We start from the raw sequence: 19,960 nt of genomic DNA on the forward strand, positions 1-19,960 counted from the left end.
GTATTAAACCGTACCTACTGAATATTACCTCATTTCAGATTCATGCGAACTTTCGTAGGCACGCCAGCACGAAGGTCAAATCTATCTAGAGTAATGCATTAGGCTTGTTTCGACGACAGACAGACACCCCGTAAGTCACTTAACAGACAGGCGCAACCCTCAAAGGTTGACTCTTATTATTACGGTTAATTTTAGCTCGTGTCAAAAAGCCAAATTTATACCGGGTGTGGCCTGTAATATGAGCAAAAAATTTAACTGTAGGCTGTACTCCTCATACTGACCAACATTTGTTCAGCGACTTTTAAAAATAACTTATGGTTTGATTTTTAATACACTTTAAAGTTTATTCTAAGACGCAATGTATTGCGAATTTTGTTATCTTAAAGGCGTGACAAGCAACCTCAATCACAATGATATGGCGTGACGATGGCGTCCATTGAAGCTAATATTTATTTTGTATGAAAAATAGCGAGTCTAAATACTTCATAATTTTTAAAAGTTGTTGAACGAAAGTGTCACTGTTTGAGGAGTACAATCTATGTTTTAATTATTTGCTCGTGTTACAGGCCACACTCGGTATTTTTAAATGTTTCATACATTTATCTATTTTAGCATAGCAGAGCAATGAAACCAAGAGGCTTATTTTGATTGCTTGACATTATAAATTTTGATCTGGATTTGTTATGTTTACTATCTGTCAAATCAGAAGCGTTACTTTTGACACTAATAGATGACTTAACAGGCAGGTAGCGTCCCTCAAAGGTTGACTTTTATTATTTTAATTATAGCCGTGTCAAAAACGAGTTTTATAACATTCGTTTACTTTTATTTGATATAAAAGCTTGACATTTTTTCAGTGTCTTTTATTTATTTTGCTCAGCGGAGCAGGAGGCTTATTCTGATTGTTACAACAGGTTTTTGATCTGGATTAGTTACGAAGCGGTCACGTGACTGTGTCCCCTTTCCTTTTAAGTGGAAACGTTGCTATTATATCTTGTATTGTGTCTCCTTGTGCCACCAAGAATTTTGTCTCTTGTCTATATTTTTTTAATTTTTTTCTCGTACAGATATTTCAACATATAAATGTTTATACACATTTTGCCCTATATCGACGGACTAAGAAGCAGTAGTATATTTATATGTATACGTTTGTTTGACATCGGCTGTAGGTACAGAGTACTGGCAACAATTATTAGCGATCACAACAGTGACATCACCCACCATCACAAATAACACTTGGATGTGTTTGACTTGAGTGAATCACAGGCGTACCTACATCCATATATCCATTGGTGTGTCTATATTAAACTCGTGTCGATTTAAAACACGACCGAAGGGAGTTTACACTGAGAGAAAAGTACAACAAAAACACACTTAGAATTACAAAAATAAACTTAATCCGGGGACAAGGAGAGTTAACTAATAGGAACAAATTCACTATTGTAATTTCGATTAGTTCTTGCAATTTCTATTATCTGTTTGTTGAAATTATATTTGGGATTACTGAGCTGTTTGTAGAAATAAATAAACTTTACAAAAATAGTGAAACGTCCATAATTATTACTAAAACTTCATTTTTTCCCCCAGTACAGAACTGTTTTTTAATTCCTGGTGATGATTTTTCTCTCAGTGTAGAGAGAGAAATGCCACTCGTTGCGAATTTCCTACTTTTCCCACTGGAATCGTAATGTACTAGGTATTATGATATAGGAGGCACACGAGCAGACGAATTGCCTGATGGTAAGCAATTATCACCCATGCATTAAAACTAACATTTCAATTTATGTGCCAAGCCATCTTCTATTTTATATTTTTTTACAATATTCGTCGTGTTTTCATCATTATTTATTCAGATATTTCGATATCAATTCTCTTCAATTCTGATATCTATTGTAATATAGTAAGAATCGGTCCAATATCCCGGTACTTACGAGTATTTCGTAATTTTGGTAAGTGTTCCGGTATCCATCCACCAAATAAAAAAGAGCTGACACAAATAACTGCGATATGTAAAACTGAGGGCCTACCGCGAACCACGTTCGATTTTTTGCCTCCCTGTCGCCCTTCTAAATTCGTACGTGAGTGTGACAGGGAGACAACACATCGAACGCGGTTCGCGGTAGGCCAGCTGTTCCGGCTTATCGTCGGTAGCTAGCGCAAAGTTATTTGTGTCAGCGATAACACTAGGTGCTCGTGGACGCAATTCAAAGTTATTTATAGTTGGATCATGACATTGGTCTCTGTGTAAACATACCTCTGAAATTTCCTGTTGTGTCTGTACTTAATCAAACTATGAACTGAGTGTGCAATATCTAGAATTAATTTTTATTTTTACTTTTTTTTCATTTTTTATGAATTTTATGATATAGGAGGCAATAGGTACATCTGCGAATAAATTCAAAGGTGTATGTGAAGTCCCCAGTCCGCATTGGGGCCCAAGCCCTCACGCGCAGAGGAGAGGAGGGCTGTGCCCAGCAGTGGGACGTATATAGGGTGAATTATATTATATTATATTATAAGAGGCAAACGAGCAGACAAAACCGCTAAACTAAAACATTTTAAAATATCGGTTAAATGGATGGAGAAACCGGTGGAGACAGATCATCCGCTCTAGATGCAACCCTGATACTGACCACGATCCTTAGACATGAGAGACCGACCAAAGAGAGAAAGAGACGCGTCACGTACGCGTAAATGAGATACCTAAGTACCTACTTGCTACTTATATTTTATTCACCAATTTTAACAAAACACTGCTCAATTTAAAATCAGGTTGGCTTATACCTACTAATAGAAAATAACAACATAACTATAACTAACCATCATTAGACCTTATACCATCGTAATAAGATTTAAAATAATCAGATAACATTTACGACAGTACCGTAATACAAAGTCCAATGACCCCCTCCCCCCTCCTGCGTTACAGTACAAACTACGATTTTGTACAACGCAGACGCGTTGCGTTTCGTTTGGCGGTTTATGTAACTATATTTACCATTTAAGTATTATGAGTTTAAGAAAACTAACCAGGTTTAGGTAAGTAAATGAATCTAGTTTTATTTTCATTTTATTTAAACTTTATGTTAATGGACTTAATATATTATGACAAAAAAATCGTGACTCTATCTTACTTTAAGTGCTAATTCATTGCGCAGTCTCTATTGTTTTACTGCTTGATTCGAACTTTAAGATACGTCAAATATTACGGCTAAATACGATAATGGAATAGATATATCAGAGTCAAAAGTGACGTTTTTGTTTAAAGAATAAACGTCACATTTGACACTGACATTCTAATCCATATCGTATCTAGCCGAAGTTCGAATCGGACCGTTAGTTGATCAAATTTCTAGCTTCATTTTCATCAGCTCACTATATTTCTGTGCCTTTTAGACAATCGGGAAATATTAAATTTTAAAAGTCTTTGCCCAGGTACGCTACCACATACGTCGCCATCCGTTCCGGGTCCGGGTCGGTTCCGGACGCGTCACGGATCGCGCCAGTGGCGCCACCTATCCGTAGGGACTATTCCGTCGGTAACATTGTGTGTACGCAGCGATCCAGAATGTTTTGGTAAGTTTTTGCATGTGCTGTTACGAAATGTTGCTTGATAAAATGTTGTCTGACTTTACGTTTTTTTAATTCTAAAATGTACCTACTGAACCCTAATTGAGCTACTAAACTACCGCTGTTTTCCAGTTGCTTAATTTTCGGTGAACGAAAACATCGCGAGGAAAACTGCATAGGTAATTAACATATGCGAAGAGACTAAAGGATGTATGGGGAGCACTCAATCAACTCAACCCTCTAAACCAGCGGTCGGCAACCAGCGGCCCACGGGCCGCATGGGCCCGCCAACCTCTCGCTTGCGGCCCGCGAGCCTCCCTCGCTATTTTGTATGTAGTACTGACGATCGACAATGTCTGCTAAAGTCACAAATATTACCAAAGTGCGGCCCGCGTCATCTTCGTTAACTACTATATGGCCCTTGGCTGCTAAAAGGTTGCCGACCGCTGCTCTAAACAATAATAATTTGCATTTGTCCAGCAGTGGGACATACATCATAGGCATCGTAGGCATAGTACCTTATAACCTCGATACACTACGCTCGTGTATACATAGAACATTCTTATGGTAACATTCCATTTCTAACCGCAGCTGCACTCCCGGTACTGAACCCGTCGCTGTCATTATCAATTTTCATACTAAAATGAACAGTAATGCAGCTGTCGTTGGAAATGGACTGTCACCTTTATTGTTATCACAATAATCAATATTACATACTTAAAAAAATGAAATTGTAAACTTTCCGACCGCTTTTGCAGAAGCATTTCAAAAGCTCAGGTATAATGAAAATGTTGGCAATTTTGCACTATGCCTGTAAAAAGATTAGCTTAACAGTAGAGACTGAAATTAAAACGATCCTAAAGTTACAAATAGTGTCGAGCCAGTACCACGAGTTTACCGAATAGATACCAGTACGAGCGAGGTGCATAAAAAGTAAGTTACGCACACGCTAACGAATATCAAATGTATTCTGTGCTCGTGGTAAAGCTAAAGATTTTTACAGTTATTATTTCTTTGTTTTGGAATAATATTGTCTATCGGTAAACATGAGTTGCCTAGTTATATTTCACGACTCCAAAGACCAATCAAACTCACTTCACTACTACTTTAAACTTTGTCATTTATCCACAAAATGTCACTTTATTGCGATATGTTAGTGCAGCACAACTGCAGTCCCGAGTGTAACTAACACCAAGTAACACGGTGACGGACAGACACTTTTATTCTATTTACTAAAGTAATGAGACATTTTTGTAGTGATGGGACACGGCTTGTTATCGATGTTTTTATTTGTGGTAAAGTCAAAAAGATGAAGAATAAAAGTTATTCAATAAATATAAAAAACCCTGCCCACTTCCAAAAAAGGTAATACACATCGATGGACCTATCATAGATACCTATTGAATTTAAAAAACGAACTCAAATTTGTTTCATTCGTTTGGAAGCTACGATGCCATTGCCAGGCAGACACATACCTAATTATATTTGTTAAACAAGTAACCATTTGAAGGTCAAACATTCAATAAAATTTAAAAACATGATCAAGTGTCATTATGCCCAAGTCGATGCATTGCCAACTTACTCACATATAAATGAATGATCAAAATGTAGCACTCCTGTGTTAATTTATTTCATTCTGGGGACATGAATAAATAAAAGCCACTAAAAATAAATATTTTGAGTCAACCTTACACAAATCGACATAGCCTCTTAACTCAATAAGGTTTGTGTTGTGGGTACTAGATGAAATAATAGATAAATACTTATATAGAAAACATCGAACTCACGAACAAATAATTGGGATACAAATAAATGCCCTTATTGGGATTCGAACCCGGGACCCTGCTTCGTAGGCAGGGTGACTACCTACTCTCAGAACCTAATTCGTACCCATTACTTACTCGTAGGGTGCTCGTAGGTTAACACAAAACAACTGACCAAAACCTTTATAAGCATGGTGACTTACTAAACTAAACTAAACTTTTGGTTTGGTTACTAAACTAAAGTGGCAAGCGTCATTCCTTCTGTTTCTTAATAAAAATTGACAGCATTTATCGATACAACACGCCACCACGGCGCGCGCAGCCCTACAGCACATGTTGTCCACATGAGTAGACTTTTTTTACAAAACGACACTATGAGAAAGTGGAAGTGGCGTAATAATGTTTTTAAATTCATAGCAAACAAGAATTAAATACTTACATTTTATTAAATGTGTTGAGGACAAATTATGTACGAGTATTACCTCGGGATATCTGAATCTTGTAAAGGTTTCCAGGTAGATGTTTATTTTTAATACGGTCAAAATATTGCCTAAGATAAAGATAAAGATAAAAAATAGTTTATTCAAGTAGGCATATTACAATGCGCTTATGAACGTCAAATAAACCTTTACCGGCTCCAACCGTACACCTCTGCCCCGAGAAGATTTAAATCCCCCCTCAATTGGAGGAGGGTATCCCAATATGGGACCGGCAACAAACTCGGCGGGACACATCTTTTCAAAACATTATTACATCTTATAATTAACATGCCTATGTAGGTCATACTACAACTTTTACTATAGGTACAACCTCGAAAACGCAAAAAAAATTGCCGTTCAGATAATCATATGGAGCAGCGGATTTTTCTGCGAGAATCGGGTTTGGCCTATATCTACTCCCGATCTTAAAATGTTAGGTAGAAGGTACATACTGGAGTGTTACAAGTTAAATTGTAAAAATAAATTTCTAGCTAGTTTAATTAGGGCAAAAACATTTTATCCGATTAAATATAAACATAATGTTGTAAAAGTCTTAATTTATTGACGAATCTGTTTGTAAAATATGTCCTTCGGGAGCTTTTGTCAGCTTTCGTCTGTTGACTCAAGGCTTAGCGGCTCCTGACCGAGTTCTGAATTGTTAATATTGTTAATTTGGACTGCAAATTGACACAATGACGACTCGGTTTACTGTTTTGACAATTTTAAAACACAAAGATACAATAATTATATTTTCTTTGGTTCTTTCCTACATTTTAACTGACTTACTTAAAAAGTATGTAGCAGATTATCAAATCGTCGGGATCTTTATTTTCTTAACTTCTTACTATATGTTCCCCGAATTCAGAGTGCCTTCCGCGAACCACGTTAAACGAGTTGCCTCTCCGTCGCACTTGTAAATTAGTGCGTAAGTGTGACAGGGAGGCAACACGTCGTAGTTCGCTGTAAACCCTCAGGATGCCACTGTTATCACATCAGGATTTGAAGATGGGATTCTGAACAAAAACAAAGGAACTCTTCAAATAAGTAGGCACACCGATTGTGGTTCGTGTATTTGTTCACGGAAAACATTCAGCTTCAACCCAATGTTTCTCTTACCCCATCTAATCTTATAAACAATATTATAAATAATTTATTTCTCTTATAAGAAAAATAAGTTTTTGGCAAAAATTTCATTTTCGGTACAAGCTTTTATCGCTGACTGTACTTTTTTCCACAGGCAACTAATGCACATCGAGACAATTCTAAAAACCCCAAACACAATTACGTTTCGTTGTTTTATCACAGAGTTCCTATGGCCACCATCTTCATATCTTCATCATCAGATCAGCTCGATGGTGCCATCATATTGCATTGTCATCTCATTTATACATGCATGCAAAGTTTCAGCTCAATCGGAAACCGGGAGGTGGATCAAATTTAACTTGCAAGATTTGATTACAGACCGACAACGGGACAGGTGAAACTAAATAAAAGCTTGTAATATTCTTTACGCAATAAATTTAAAGCTTAAGAAATTTGATAACCGGTATCGAATGAAGAGAGAGGATTTGAAATTTTAAACGAATTGCATTATTGCCTTGCACCACAAGGTCTGCTAATATTGAAGCCCGAGCAAACGAAAGATTCCAAAATTCAACCACGAATATAGCAAATGGTGCGAAAAGAGAATGTTTTAGCGTTTCGGGGGTTTTAAGGCATGGGGATTAAATAAACTTTAACATCAAATGAAATATGAAAGTCATGTCTGAGATGCGGGCCAATCACCAAGACGTCAAGGTCGTGTCAAAACCTTAACGAAACCATAACAAATCGTTATGCTAGAATCGAGCTCCTGGCCCGTTTATCTGCTGACCCTACCTCGCCGCATCCCGAAGTTCTCGAAAAGGTTCATGATGTACTGAAGCAGGGAGTCCTCTTTCAGCGCCACGTCGCAGTATTGGTGGTCCCTTTCCACCTGAATGGGCTCCAGGTAGTCTTCCACTGGAATCTGCACCTACAAGAAAAGGAATAAGGGATTATTTTATGGTATCGTTTATAATGACGTCAGACTTTGATGAAGGGGATCCGAGCCGTTTCGAGTCTATAGAAAGGTAGACAGGCGGAATAGAGAGGCGGGTGTTATCTCTGGGTACCTGGCCAAGCTTTCTGTTTCACTGTCACTCTTCCGTATTAGTGCGATAGAGACACAGAAATACATCATCTGTGAAAATTTCAACTGTCTAGTCTGTCTATCACGGTTCGTGAGATGCAGCCTGGTGACAGACGGACGGACGGACAAAAGAGTCTTAGTAATAGGATCCCGTTTTACCCTTTAGATACGGAACCCTAAAAATGGCTCGTCAAGCAATAAATGTAAGTACCATTGTTGATCATACCTCTAGTTAAATTTAGTTTCACGTACATGTTTGAAAATTCAATGCGTGTTCAGTTTCCCTAAAATTAATGAAATGATATTGAAATTCATTATGACAAGCAATTCATTCCGCACGTCGGCATTTAACCGAGTCGACAATATAGGTACCTACGGCATTAAGCTGTCTTCACATTGGATGCGATCAAACCCGCACGCTTGTTCTGTGTTACCCTCATTCAGACCCGGGTATGTTCCTAAACTTACACTACATTATGTCCCAAATGTCCAACCTAAAGGGCACAGCAAAGCAAAAACTTGAATCTGGATCAGTCCAACTGGGGAAATACCAAGAGCACAGCTACAACTCTAATTACTCTCTAAGTAACTATGGAGTGTTGTATTTCTGGTGGTGAGTAGGTAACGTTTCCAGTGTTCCTTTGGGAATAAGGGGCATTGCCCCTCCTGAGAAGGCCCTTATAAGCTTAGCTTAATGGGTAGGCAACGTGGGTGTACTCGTAATTCTAACTACTAGAGTTGCATGCGCCCATAGACCGCCGCTGTGGCAGCCTAATATCAGGCGGACACTTGTTTTCCACCGTCGTGTTACTCGTATTAAAAATCCGGAGCGGCAGAATACGCATCAGTGTGATAACCGCGTAAGCAGGGCTCGGTGGCCCGTTCAGAGTTAGCTTAACTTTGTTACGAATTTCAGTTTGTGGGTACACGTGCGAAACGAGGCTTAATGTTGCCTCTGGCTAATTTTTTTGCAAGTTTTTGTTACTTTTCGTTTGTATTTTTCTCTGCGAATTTTATCAAGAGGAATCTAACGATCCAAAACTTAACCATCCGCACCATTTACCTCTAATGTTTTGCATTGATTTGTAACTCAAACAAAGTCACATACAGACATCGAAAGTTAATTCAAGTTTGTCGAAAATAAAATATCGGAACAACTTTTCAATATGGTCATTCCTGAAAGGTGTATTAGTACTTAATAATGATGTATTGATGTATTTTATATCCGCGGCGGTAGGTACAGAGCGTGGGTTGGGTAGTGTGTAGCGGGTTTATATCACAAACTTTAGTCACAACACTACCCATCATAGACAATTGTAGAATTTAAAAGAAACAAAACCGTCATTCCATCAGGTCCTAATAACCTAACTTATGAAACCATTTAAAACTTTTAATTAAATATCCAAGACACAGTTATATATTTATGTATTTTACGGAACGGACCGTTTCAATAGTGTATATGTGTATGGTTTCAATGGTATTTGATGAGGTGGTGTGAAAATTCAAAGAGAAACAGTGATAAAACAAAGTTACGTTGTTTGTTTACATAGTTAGCAAGTTCTATTGAAATAGACTTTAGTGAAATACCCCCCAAAGCCCCTAACATTTCAAAATCCAGTCGAAAATCCAAAGCCAGATCCAAAAGTAGTATCAGTGGTGTTAAAAAGATACAAGGGGTGGCAGTTATCCGAAGGCGATGGAAGATTGTGCCAAGTGGAAGACAAAAATAGGGATAGCTGACTCCACCCGAAAAAGAAATGTATACCGGACTTACCTAAAAGGAAAATAATCTCTTACCCGATCTTTTGCCGCACCTTCTACCGGCCGAACAGCGTGTACAGAATCGTACATATTTGCAGCCACTTCCACGTCGCCATTCTCGTAGAAATTACCATCAGTTTCCTTCTTTTGTTCATTGACAACCTCAACTACTTCCTTAGCATCTTTTTTAACTTCTGCCTCTTCATTCTTCTTAAAGAATGGCAGTTTGAACGATTGGAATAGCTCTTGAATCATAACTTTATAAGGTTTCTGAGTTTGATCTCTTTTCTCTTCTTCAGTTTTTTCTTTTTCTACGTCAGTGTAACACAAATCTTCGTACAAATGATCTTCTACAATAGATTCACTCACTTCTTCTGGAGTTGTTATTGATTTGTATTTAGTTTTAACTTCTGGTATTTTGAAAGTTTTCTGAATATAGTATCTGCTGTTAGTTTTTACTGAATAATATCCTCTGTCGTTGTGATTTTCTGTTTTAGTTTCTTTTGATGAGAACATTGGATACTCGTATGAGCTCATTCTGAAGAATCTTCTAGGCTTTTTTGGGGTACCAGAGTCCATTGGTAAATAAGAACTGAATATTCTGTCATTTTTCTTATCCTGGTTTCTGTACAGAAAACTTTTAGCTGGTACGATTTTCTTGAGAATTTCTTCGACAGTGCTGGTTGTAGTAATTTCTTCTCTGGTTCTTCTCACATTAACGGTTTGATACTGGTCTTCTAAAGACGTGTATGCTTTTTCTGTCATTTTTGTGTAGCGTAAAGTAGTTTGAAACGATAGTAGTGGCTAGAGTTAATTTTAAAATCTTCAGTAACCGTCTTCTTATTATTATTGATATTCTGTAACAAATATTGAACAGTACAGTGGTAAGGAATTGATTATGTGAAGAAGTTATAAAATGAAATCAAAACAGAATTAATCCGTTCGAGTTCAATACGTACTAATGTACGTACTAAATTAAATAACTGTGGCCTTGTCATTTCTTACTGCAGTTGACTTACCTAATAATATATAAATATTTTATTTGTGTGTCTACTCTATTTAACATAATTGTTATAATTCCTTGAAACAACATTCCGTGTTATCCTCGCGATCTTCAACGAGACTTGTAAATAAAGCTACTTATGTACAGGGTTGTCAAATACCTAAACAAGTATGAAAATTCTAATGTTTCCATGTGTTTGTATGGGCCTCCTCGCAATCCTTAATAACTATTGTCATAACCATGTAGATACTGACTATTTATTAATTTAATTTCAAATGTATAAAAATTGTAATTTAAGTGACATGAAATATTATTACCTATCTTTTGTTGACTTTTACAATGTTACTATTATTCGACTTTTTTTTTCTTATACACGCTAATTATACGGTAGATATTTTATAATGAAAGTTTAATAGGTATTAGCTAGGTAGTAAGTTAAATATTGTGTGCTCTAACAGGGTGTCATGAATTGGCCTACTTAACTGTAAGATCCTATTATGTAATTTATGTTCATGACTATGCACTAAATGAAATATGAAATATAAAATTATGACATTAGGACTGCATATTTAGCATATATCTGCATATTTGGTTGTTTGTATAGAGCATATGCAAACTTAAGTTTACTCTTTTTACTTTTTAAATATTCAAGTCGTATCGATTATGTTAGTTCGTGTCTTACCGAAGGGTGGTATTCCACCTGTCCAAGTTCTTTGTCCAATGTCAGTGCGTCCCACTCCCTCATTAAAAAGCAAAATGTGAGAAAGAAATTGGATACGTGGAATACCGTGGAGTGTAAGATTGTCCCCAAATATTTATTTTATTATTATTTATTATTCGCCGCCGTCTAACCCTACTTAAGCAAACATATCGTGTGTGCAAATTTGGTTAAGTTATGTCTGCACCGATTGTGCCCTTCAAGTGTGTGTTTAACTTGCCAGACGTCGAGTCAATAATCATTTTCATAAGACCTCTATCATTGCGTTAAAGAGGTCAACACACTGGCGTCTATTGAACCTCTTCGCTGTAAGTAAATATGAGATTTACAATATAAAAATAAGTTTTATAATACGAATTTCTGGCTCTATAGGACAAACGTCGCTACGTGGCTCCCTAAGGTCCCTAAAGTATAATAACTAAAAAAGAAGTAAGTAGGTATTCACAGATTCTGGCTATTTTAGATAATATAACTTAATTGCATTTACGTAACATCGGAAGGGGGGCAATTTTGTAAATAGGTAGCAAATAATAAAACCAAAAGTTATTCGAATTTCGCTCGAAAATCGCTTCGCTTGTCAAGTCAAATTCATATAGCTTTAAGTAAAAAATACACTGAAGCGTAATGTGCAGTTATTTTATCGAGTATTTAGATGAACCTTTTATAAAAATATTGGAACATAATCTTGCCATACCTCTAGAAAGTAAGAAGTAAGAAGCCCAAGTACGAACCAAGTTAAATTGAAAGCGGACGAATAAAAATGCCTACTTAGCATTCAGGAGGCGGGGTAAACTCTGTACCTTAAGGTTAAAGCACACTATTAACACGGTGAATACACCCGGAACGCTAAAGGCCTAACACAAACGGCTTTCAATTTGTAGGTCGTTGAGTGTCTTGTGTCTTGAATGAATGCGTGTCCTGGAAATGTACAAAATATCATTTCAGGTTAACCAGTTTTTTTTTTATTATTTATTTATCCAAGATAACTCTTATATACTAACAGTGGCGTAGCTAGGGGGGGCGGCGGGGGCGGTCACCCATTTAGGGGTGACACCCGACCGCGAACATCAGTAGTGCCACCTATAAAAATTCGTAAAAAGAAAGCGATGGACTAAATCTTGAGCTATTTAACAAAAATTACAATTTACAACTAAAAATTACAACTTTTAAAATATATTTTACAATTTTGATTGAATTTTGGGGTGACACCCACAATCTCCGCACCGGGTACCACCCATGCTAGCTACGCCACTGTATACTAATTATCATAGTGAAACAGCCGCGTACGGTTTATCTGCCGCCATTGTCGCTCGTTTACATTCCGGTTGGTAGTTGTTCGGCGGTGAAGGAAAACATCGTGACAAAAATGGACTAGTCGACATTTAACCTACTATTTCTGGGTGAAACATCAAATAGTATTTTACTCGCTTTCATTTAAACAAATGCAGTGTGCATTGGTTGATGAGGTTTTTGTGATTGCCAAATGCCAATACACAGGACATCGCGAGCACCTTTTAGATGCAATTGATAGAACAGAATGTATTCGCCCAGCTTCTATATGCAACAGAAGGTCAATCATCAAGTTAAAGCAGCTCTAAATAAAAAGTGATCGAGTATGTTAAGTATGTATGCGTTAACCTTTAACGTGAACCTATAACTCCCAAGACGTCAAAATTTTAGGCAACATTCAAAAGGAATCTCAACTGTATCCCACGCTACATAAGGTTCAGTTTAAGATATCGAGTGAAGTTACATACGTCGTTAATTCCCAAGTGGCGTAATATAAAGTGCAGCCAACTTCTCGCTGATTTAACTTAGTTGAATGCAAGAGTTATGAAGTTAGTCGCGAGCTGAATAGAACATTGTTTTGCTTATTGTCCCTGTACTAAGTAAGCGAGAGGTGGGCTTTTAACGATGTTTTCGAATTAGCTGGAATTCGCTTTAGATTTCTAAGGAAATTTCGTCTTTTATAGTAGAAAGTAATAAATTATGAATGAAAGTCTAAATGGAGTCTATTGTTTGACATAAGCAATCTATTGCAATACCTTCTAATGCATAGCCGGTGCCTAATCTAATATGTAGTACATATATGTAAAGTAATGTAAAGACCGATCCTGTATATGTAAAGACCGACCTGTCAAAAAAGGGACCCGTCTGAAAATCAGCGCTGGGTATACCGGGTGTGGCCTGTAATATGAGCAAAAAATTTAACTGTAGGCTGTACTCCTCATACTGACCAACATTTGTTCAGCAACTTTTAAAAATAACTTGTGGTTTGATTTTTAATACTCTTTAAAGTTTATTCTAAGACGCAATGTATTGCGAATTTTGTTATGTTTAAGGCATGACAAGCAACGTCAATCACAAATGATATGGCATGGCGATGTCGTCCATTGAAGATAATATTTATTTTGTATGAAAAATAGGAAGTCTAAATACTTCATAATGTTTAAAAGTTGTTGAACAAAAGTGTCACCGTTTGAGGAGTACAATCGATGTTTTAATTATTTGCTCGTGTTACAGGCCACACCCGGTATATCTAGCAAAAAGCTGAGATTGGTACCCATTGCCTATACCACAAATTTTTGTGCATGTTTGTATATTTAACGTCTTTGTGAAATTATATATATAAGTGTATTTTGTTTTTCTCTCATGTATTATCTTTCTCTTTTTTGGTAGTTGTGGCAATAAAACATTTATTATTTATTTTATTTATTTATTTAGTTACCTATTTGTCTACGTTACGCGCAACAATTGGGTAGGTAAAGTTTTTTGAAGATAGGCAAATTATATTTTTTCCCGATAGTATTCATTATAGCGATCACGGAAATGCAGCTCTTTTATTTTTATATCATTTTATTGATTAAATATAATTTTTTAAATGATCGATATGACGTTTGTGAGGTGAAATGGCAGACTCGAGTAATTAATTCCTTTGCGCGCAGTAAATGGGACGAGATAGAAAAAAAATCGATGTCAACTGTCAGTGTCATTCTTGGAAAATAACTTGCAAATAATTGGAAAATAATGGTCGGACGAAACATTTGTGTTTTCTTGTAATTGGATGTCGGTGTGATTTCTAGAATAAGTATTTTTAACGTCCCTAGCACGATCAACACGGATATTTTGATAATGATAACGATTGCTTTCGACTACTTGGCACTGCTTCTTGGAGAACATTTTCATTAACGCCTTCACCACGACTCTTGGACTGCTACACGAGTCATTTTAGATCTCAGTATCAACACAATAGATGGAGACGATCCCGGAAACGTTCGAATGGAAATAGAATATTACAGAGATGAACTCAAAAGTGCGTCGTACCGTCTTGTAGGAAGTACAGACGTTACTTTCCAAATTCAGCGTATTTGAGCACACCAAAGTCTTTAACAGCGATTCGGTGCCAAACTATGAAGATATATTGACCAAAATGGTAACTTATACGTTATTGAGGACTATATAAACGTGATTGTTGTATTATACATACATAATGATTAAGATTGTAATAGTCTTATAACTAGGTCGTTATTGGCTATTATATATGGGCTCGGCAAGGTGTTCATAATATCTGAACACGCACGCCCTGATAATAGAGGCGTGTTCAGATATTTATGAGCACCCTAGCTGCACCAATATATCTGATGGCGATTGTACTTTAGAAAACTTATAATATAAATCCAAAATAATATAATATAAATCCAGTAAATTTCGTTTCGTTTTATTTTATAAATCCACAAATTATTATCCTTAAGCATTAACATTACAACAGTATATAGGATCACGCCACAAAATAGATAAGTACAGAAGTCATACTTTACTTTTCATACCTACGCTCGGCGGTCGCTCTAGGGTTGCGATTGTTGCGAACTATGACTTATGCACAAAAACTATCGTGGTAGTGGCACTCGTAACTATCATATCGTATCTAGTATTTAGTTGTTTGATTTATTGTTGAGGATGAAACGGGAAGAATGGAAATATAAATTAATAATAACATTAATAACTCAAATAGGTATTTAAATTTTAATGTCATTGTTATATGTATTACAAATTTGCCACAGAAAATATCTTGCGATGATTCCGAGATTGGCGAAATACACGATTATTATATTTTTAAGTGTAATAAATTCGCATTCTCATGTACAATGTAATAAATTCGCATACGCATTCTCTCTGAAACCACTGGTAGCTTAAAAAACGACAATTAACCGTTTAATGTTGAATTTAAACAACCGTCCACTGTACAGTTATAATAACTTTTTGTTTTGTTTCTCCATTATTGCACAAAAAAGTTCACAGACGCGTGTCTCAAGCGGATGGCACTCGCGCTCGCACTGGTCCCAACTGGTCCGAGATATCGTGTCCGTGAGCAGTGTCTATGTGTGCGTTGCTCGAGCGCGCTTTGTATGTAGGTTGATTTCTGTACCTATCTGTTTTGTGATCACGCTGTGTGGCGTGCCCTTGAAGAGAGTTGAGAGGTTCAAATATGGTCAATATGGATAAGTATGTCTGTAGGGTAAATGTGCTTCACGTTGGGGCCTGTTTACATATTGATTAGTGTTGATTGCGGGTTTAATACATTTGCACAAGTAGCAAGTGTATCAACTCGCAAAAATACTACATTTTTGCTTCCATTGAGGTATACTTAAAGTATAAATAAAGTATACTTAAGTAAGCACTATTCTCAAATTATGTGAGGAAATAAAACAAATTCAATTTAGTAAAGCGTATTTAATAGGGATAAAGTGACGCGAATACAATTAAAAAAACAACGCATATTCTTAGTTTATATTAAATGTAGATGGCTTTTTAGTTTTCACTTGGTCACAGAAATACGCTAAAAACCACTTTCAGAGTAGGTAGGTGTTTCTTGCGTTTTGGCTGTCCTTTCTTGTGTCCTTCCACAGCATGAGCATGTCGTAAGTCCTGTTGTATTTGTCCCTGGACTTAGCAGGAAGCTAGTTATTCATTATTAAGTTTGCTTCAGCTTTCAAATGAGGCGGTGTGCCGTCTATTCCAAGTCGTTTTCGTCACTTGAACTCATTTTGTTTATTACGAGTATTAAAATAACAAGCGGTAACTTATTGAGTATTGCACAACGAATAAACTTTGCCGCCTTTTATTTGCATATTTTTTAAAATTATATTACCATAGATACTAAGCATACGGTACGCGCATGCGTCAATCCGCGCGCACCGCGCAGCGCCCTTTCGCGGTGCTAAAGCGGTATCCAGACGGGACTGATCAAATCGGTCGATTTGATCAGAAATGAAATTGGCGTCAATCTCCAATTTTAGATTTATGGATATATTAGAGCCATTTAAATTGAAAAAATGCCCCATAACGAAAATACTAGCCTCACAAATTGGTGTTCTTGTGTCCGCACCTCATTTTATCGGTCATTATCGGCGGTTGAATTCGGCGAGCCAAATTGGCGTTTGCGTCCGTACGTCCCGATTCGATCGGGCAATTTAATCAGATTGGCGAAAAATTGACTAATCTGGATACGCCTTAAGCAACATCGAGTTCACGATAATTTGACATATAATAATAATAGATTTTTAGCATAAGTTGCATTTCATAAAACTTAACCCAAATCAATTGTACATTTTCAAGTCAAAGATAAAGACATGTTGGTTTTAAAATTTTAATAAGTATAGACCATAACATTGTCATGATCTTGTAACATTGTTAAAATAAGAGAGTCTCCCATTTTCATTTTATTGCATTTTTTATAAAATGTCTTTAGATTCTCGGGATATCTTGGTCCTAATTCGATTGCTCTTTTTTATGGAAATAATTATATCCTTCAGATTCACAGGATGCTCGAGGCTTAGCCGAATAACACTGCAAGGAAGTATGTCATGGCTCAATGGTTCTAATTAGCCATCAGTATAATACCGCCAATGAATGTTTACATCCACCTGAAAATAAGAACAACATTCATAAAATGAGGATAACCACACAAAACTAACAGATGGTTGAAATTGTTAGAAAAAATTTGACCGATTTCTTGTTTACGAACTTAACAGCTCATGGCAATTTAATAATAAAAATCAAAACACAAGTGAAAGTTTTATGTACCTATGTATTTCACGGATACGTACTCCTGTACGGCCATTGCTCCTCTAATTCAACGGCATTGTGCTTATCACTGTTATGATAATAATTTCAAATTTGTAGAATCTGCTCGCAATCTCGTATGAACTCGCTTATTTTTCTTGCAAAACTCTGTCCAAGGGTCAGCGCAGGGGCCGTCGTGTAGGGGTGGGGAAGAAAACGTTGTCCAATAATTATGCAGTGCCAAGTTATCGAAAGTAAATTCAATCTTTGTCCAAATACGCGCAGATGTCGTGGGGAATCAGAAGTCCGTGGGTCGTGCTGACGTCGTCGAAAATCTCAATGATAACATTAATAGCAATTCGCAAGGTAACATGAGGCTTGTCCGTTATTTTTCGGGAATGAGAGCTAAGTGACACTGACAGTTGACATCGTTTTTTTTCTATCTCGTCCCATTTACTGCGCGCAAAGGAATTACTCGGACCTGCCATTCCATCTCACAAACGTCATATCGATCATTTAAAAAAATATATTTAATCAATAAAATGAAATAAAAATAAAAGAGCTGCATTTCCGTGATCGCTATAATGAATACTATCGGAAAAAAATATAATTTCCCTATCTTCAAAAAACTTTACCTACCCAATTATCATCTCAATTGTTTTAAAATAAATTACTAAATTTTAAATCAAATAAATATTAGGTACCTACTTAACCGCAAAGCCCACAATAATAACATCTGCCATATTTAACGTTAATCAGTTCGTCATTTTGCGCACTGCAAATAAAAATACAAGTTATTTATTGTTTGAATGTGAGTGGTTATTCTGGTTATATAAAGGTTATATATAGTGGTAGGGTTAATAGTATTTGGTTACATCACAATCAGCCAGAATTTGGCGTACAATACAATACTGACTCTCAATATGCAGGCCCTTAACCTTTGTTTTAATTAAGTAAATACCTGTTAACCTATGATTCACCTGATGTTATGTTACCCATCATTCTGGTGGTACCTAATTGTAATTAGTACCAATACGAATGCTTGATGTTATTATGGAGGACGTAATATAAACACTAGATTACTCACGTATTAAGCAGGTCATAGATTTCTACTTAAGAAGTCCCGCGTAGGTAAGGGAATGGGGAATTTACTTACAGTATGATATGACTTAAAAATAACTCATAATATGTTTCTAATTCTGACGGGATTATTTAAAAAATCTCGATACTTTCCACACGCATGGAAATTCTCAAAATTTGTCTCCAGGTCACTATGGATGAGAATCTTTATTCATGGGTAACTCCACTTACCAGATAGATAGTCATACACGCCCCACAAACCACGAAACAGTACTTGTAAAATTTCCACTAAAAACAGTTTTTTTATTTTACCATCCACAGAATATTTACACAAGTTTTTATACTTTCAAACACTTTTTACCGTGCAGCAAAACTGACAACATACAGGCGAAGTATAAAACCCGACTTTATAATCAATTTGTTTAAAGAACCACAAAAACGAGTGACTTTACCGAACAGGTTTTAGCAATACTTTTAGCTATTAAATTGACACTTCACAAATATGGGTATGAAACATGCGCGTGCGACGCGGAGCAGAGAATGAGACAATTAGACTCGATTAGCGGTCCGTTTCATACTCGCAGGACTCTCGACTGGGCTTGTCCCTGATCTAACTTGGTCTCATAACGACACTCAAATTTTATAAAATTGATCTTATTTTGACATCACTGTAAAGCTAAATACTTACTTAACCAAGAATTGGTTAGATAGTTCAAGTAACATTGGCAATATGGCTTTTTCTAGAGATGTATTTAAGATTTATCGTCTAGCCTAGCTCAATGTACGTATGCAAGTTGGCGGAAATTTAGTTTTATGAATGCCCCCGCCTCTGAAAGGTGAGTGCCATGAATGCGCACACACAGGTCACAGGTTGAAGTCGGTTGCGACGGCGGCCGAGAGACCCTATGATCTTATGGGCATAGCAAATGGATTCACTGTAATTGTCTAAAGCATTATAATTTTGACAAATTCTGACTTGCGAACTAAATATCTTTTATAACAACTACATTATCAGGTCGTTTTGTAACAACAAAATAGGATATTGGTCAAATTGTTTCATTATTATTTTAAGTTTCTTTGAGTAGGTACGAATATTTTTTTTGGGTAACATATTAAAGTTGTTTTCAATTTTCTAAATTAAGGGATCTGGAAAAACAAATGAGAACATAAATTTATTTATTTGTTAGGTTAATATAAGGTTAGGTATTAGGTATACATATGTAGAGGTATACATATGACTTGGACGCATTTAATCCGGATTGGCGGGAACGTACAAACGATAGGGTTGAGTGGAGGAAAGGAGGGGAGGCCTTTGCCCAGCAGTGGGACACTAAACCAGGCTAACAAAAAAAT

General features: G+C 36.5%; 1 protein-coding gene across 1 annotated transcript in view; it reads right to left on the reverse strand.

Annotated features, from left to right (window-relative positions):
* The window catches only part of LOC134675183 (uncharacterized), a 30,407-nt gene extending 11,269 nt beyond the window's left edge, over window positions 1-19,138 (reverse strand). Inside the window, exons 1-3 of the mRNA XM_063533381.1 lie at window positions 18,839-19,138; window positions 9,780-10,600; window positions 7,691-7,826 (exon numbers count right to left, since the gene is read on the reverse strand). Of these exons, the coding sequence (XP_063389451.1) occupies window positions 7,691-7,826; window positions 9,780-10,508 (865 nt within the window). The 5' untranslated portion in view covers window positions 10,509-10,600; window positions 18,839-19,138. The remainder of the gene's footprint in view (window positions 1-7,690; window positions 7,827-9,779; window positions 10,601-18,838) is intronic.
* Between the last annotated feature and the right edge of the window lie 822 nt (window positions 19,139-19,960).

This window comes from Cydia fagiglandana, chromosome 21 (assembly GCF_963556715.1).
Source record: "Cydia fagiglandana chromosome 21, ilCydFagi1.1, whole genome shotgun sequence".
Taxonomy (NCBI): Eukaryota; Metazoa; Arthropoda; class Insecta; order Lepidoptera; family Tortricidae; genus Cydia; species Cydia fagiglandana.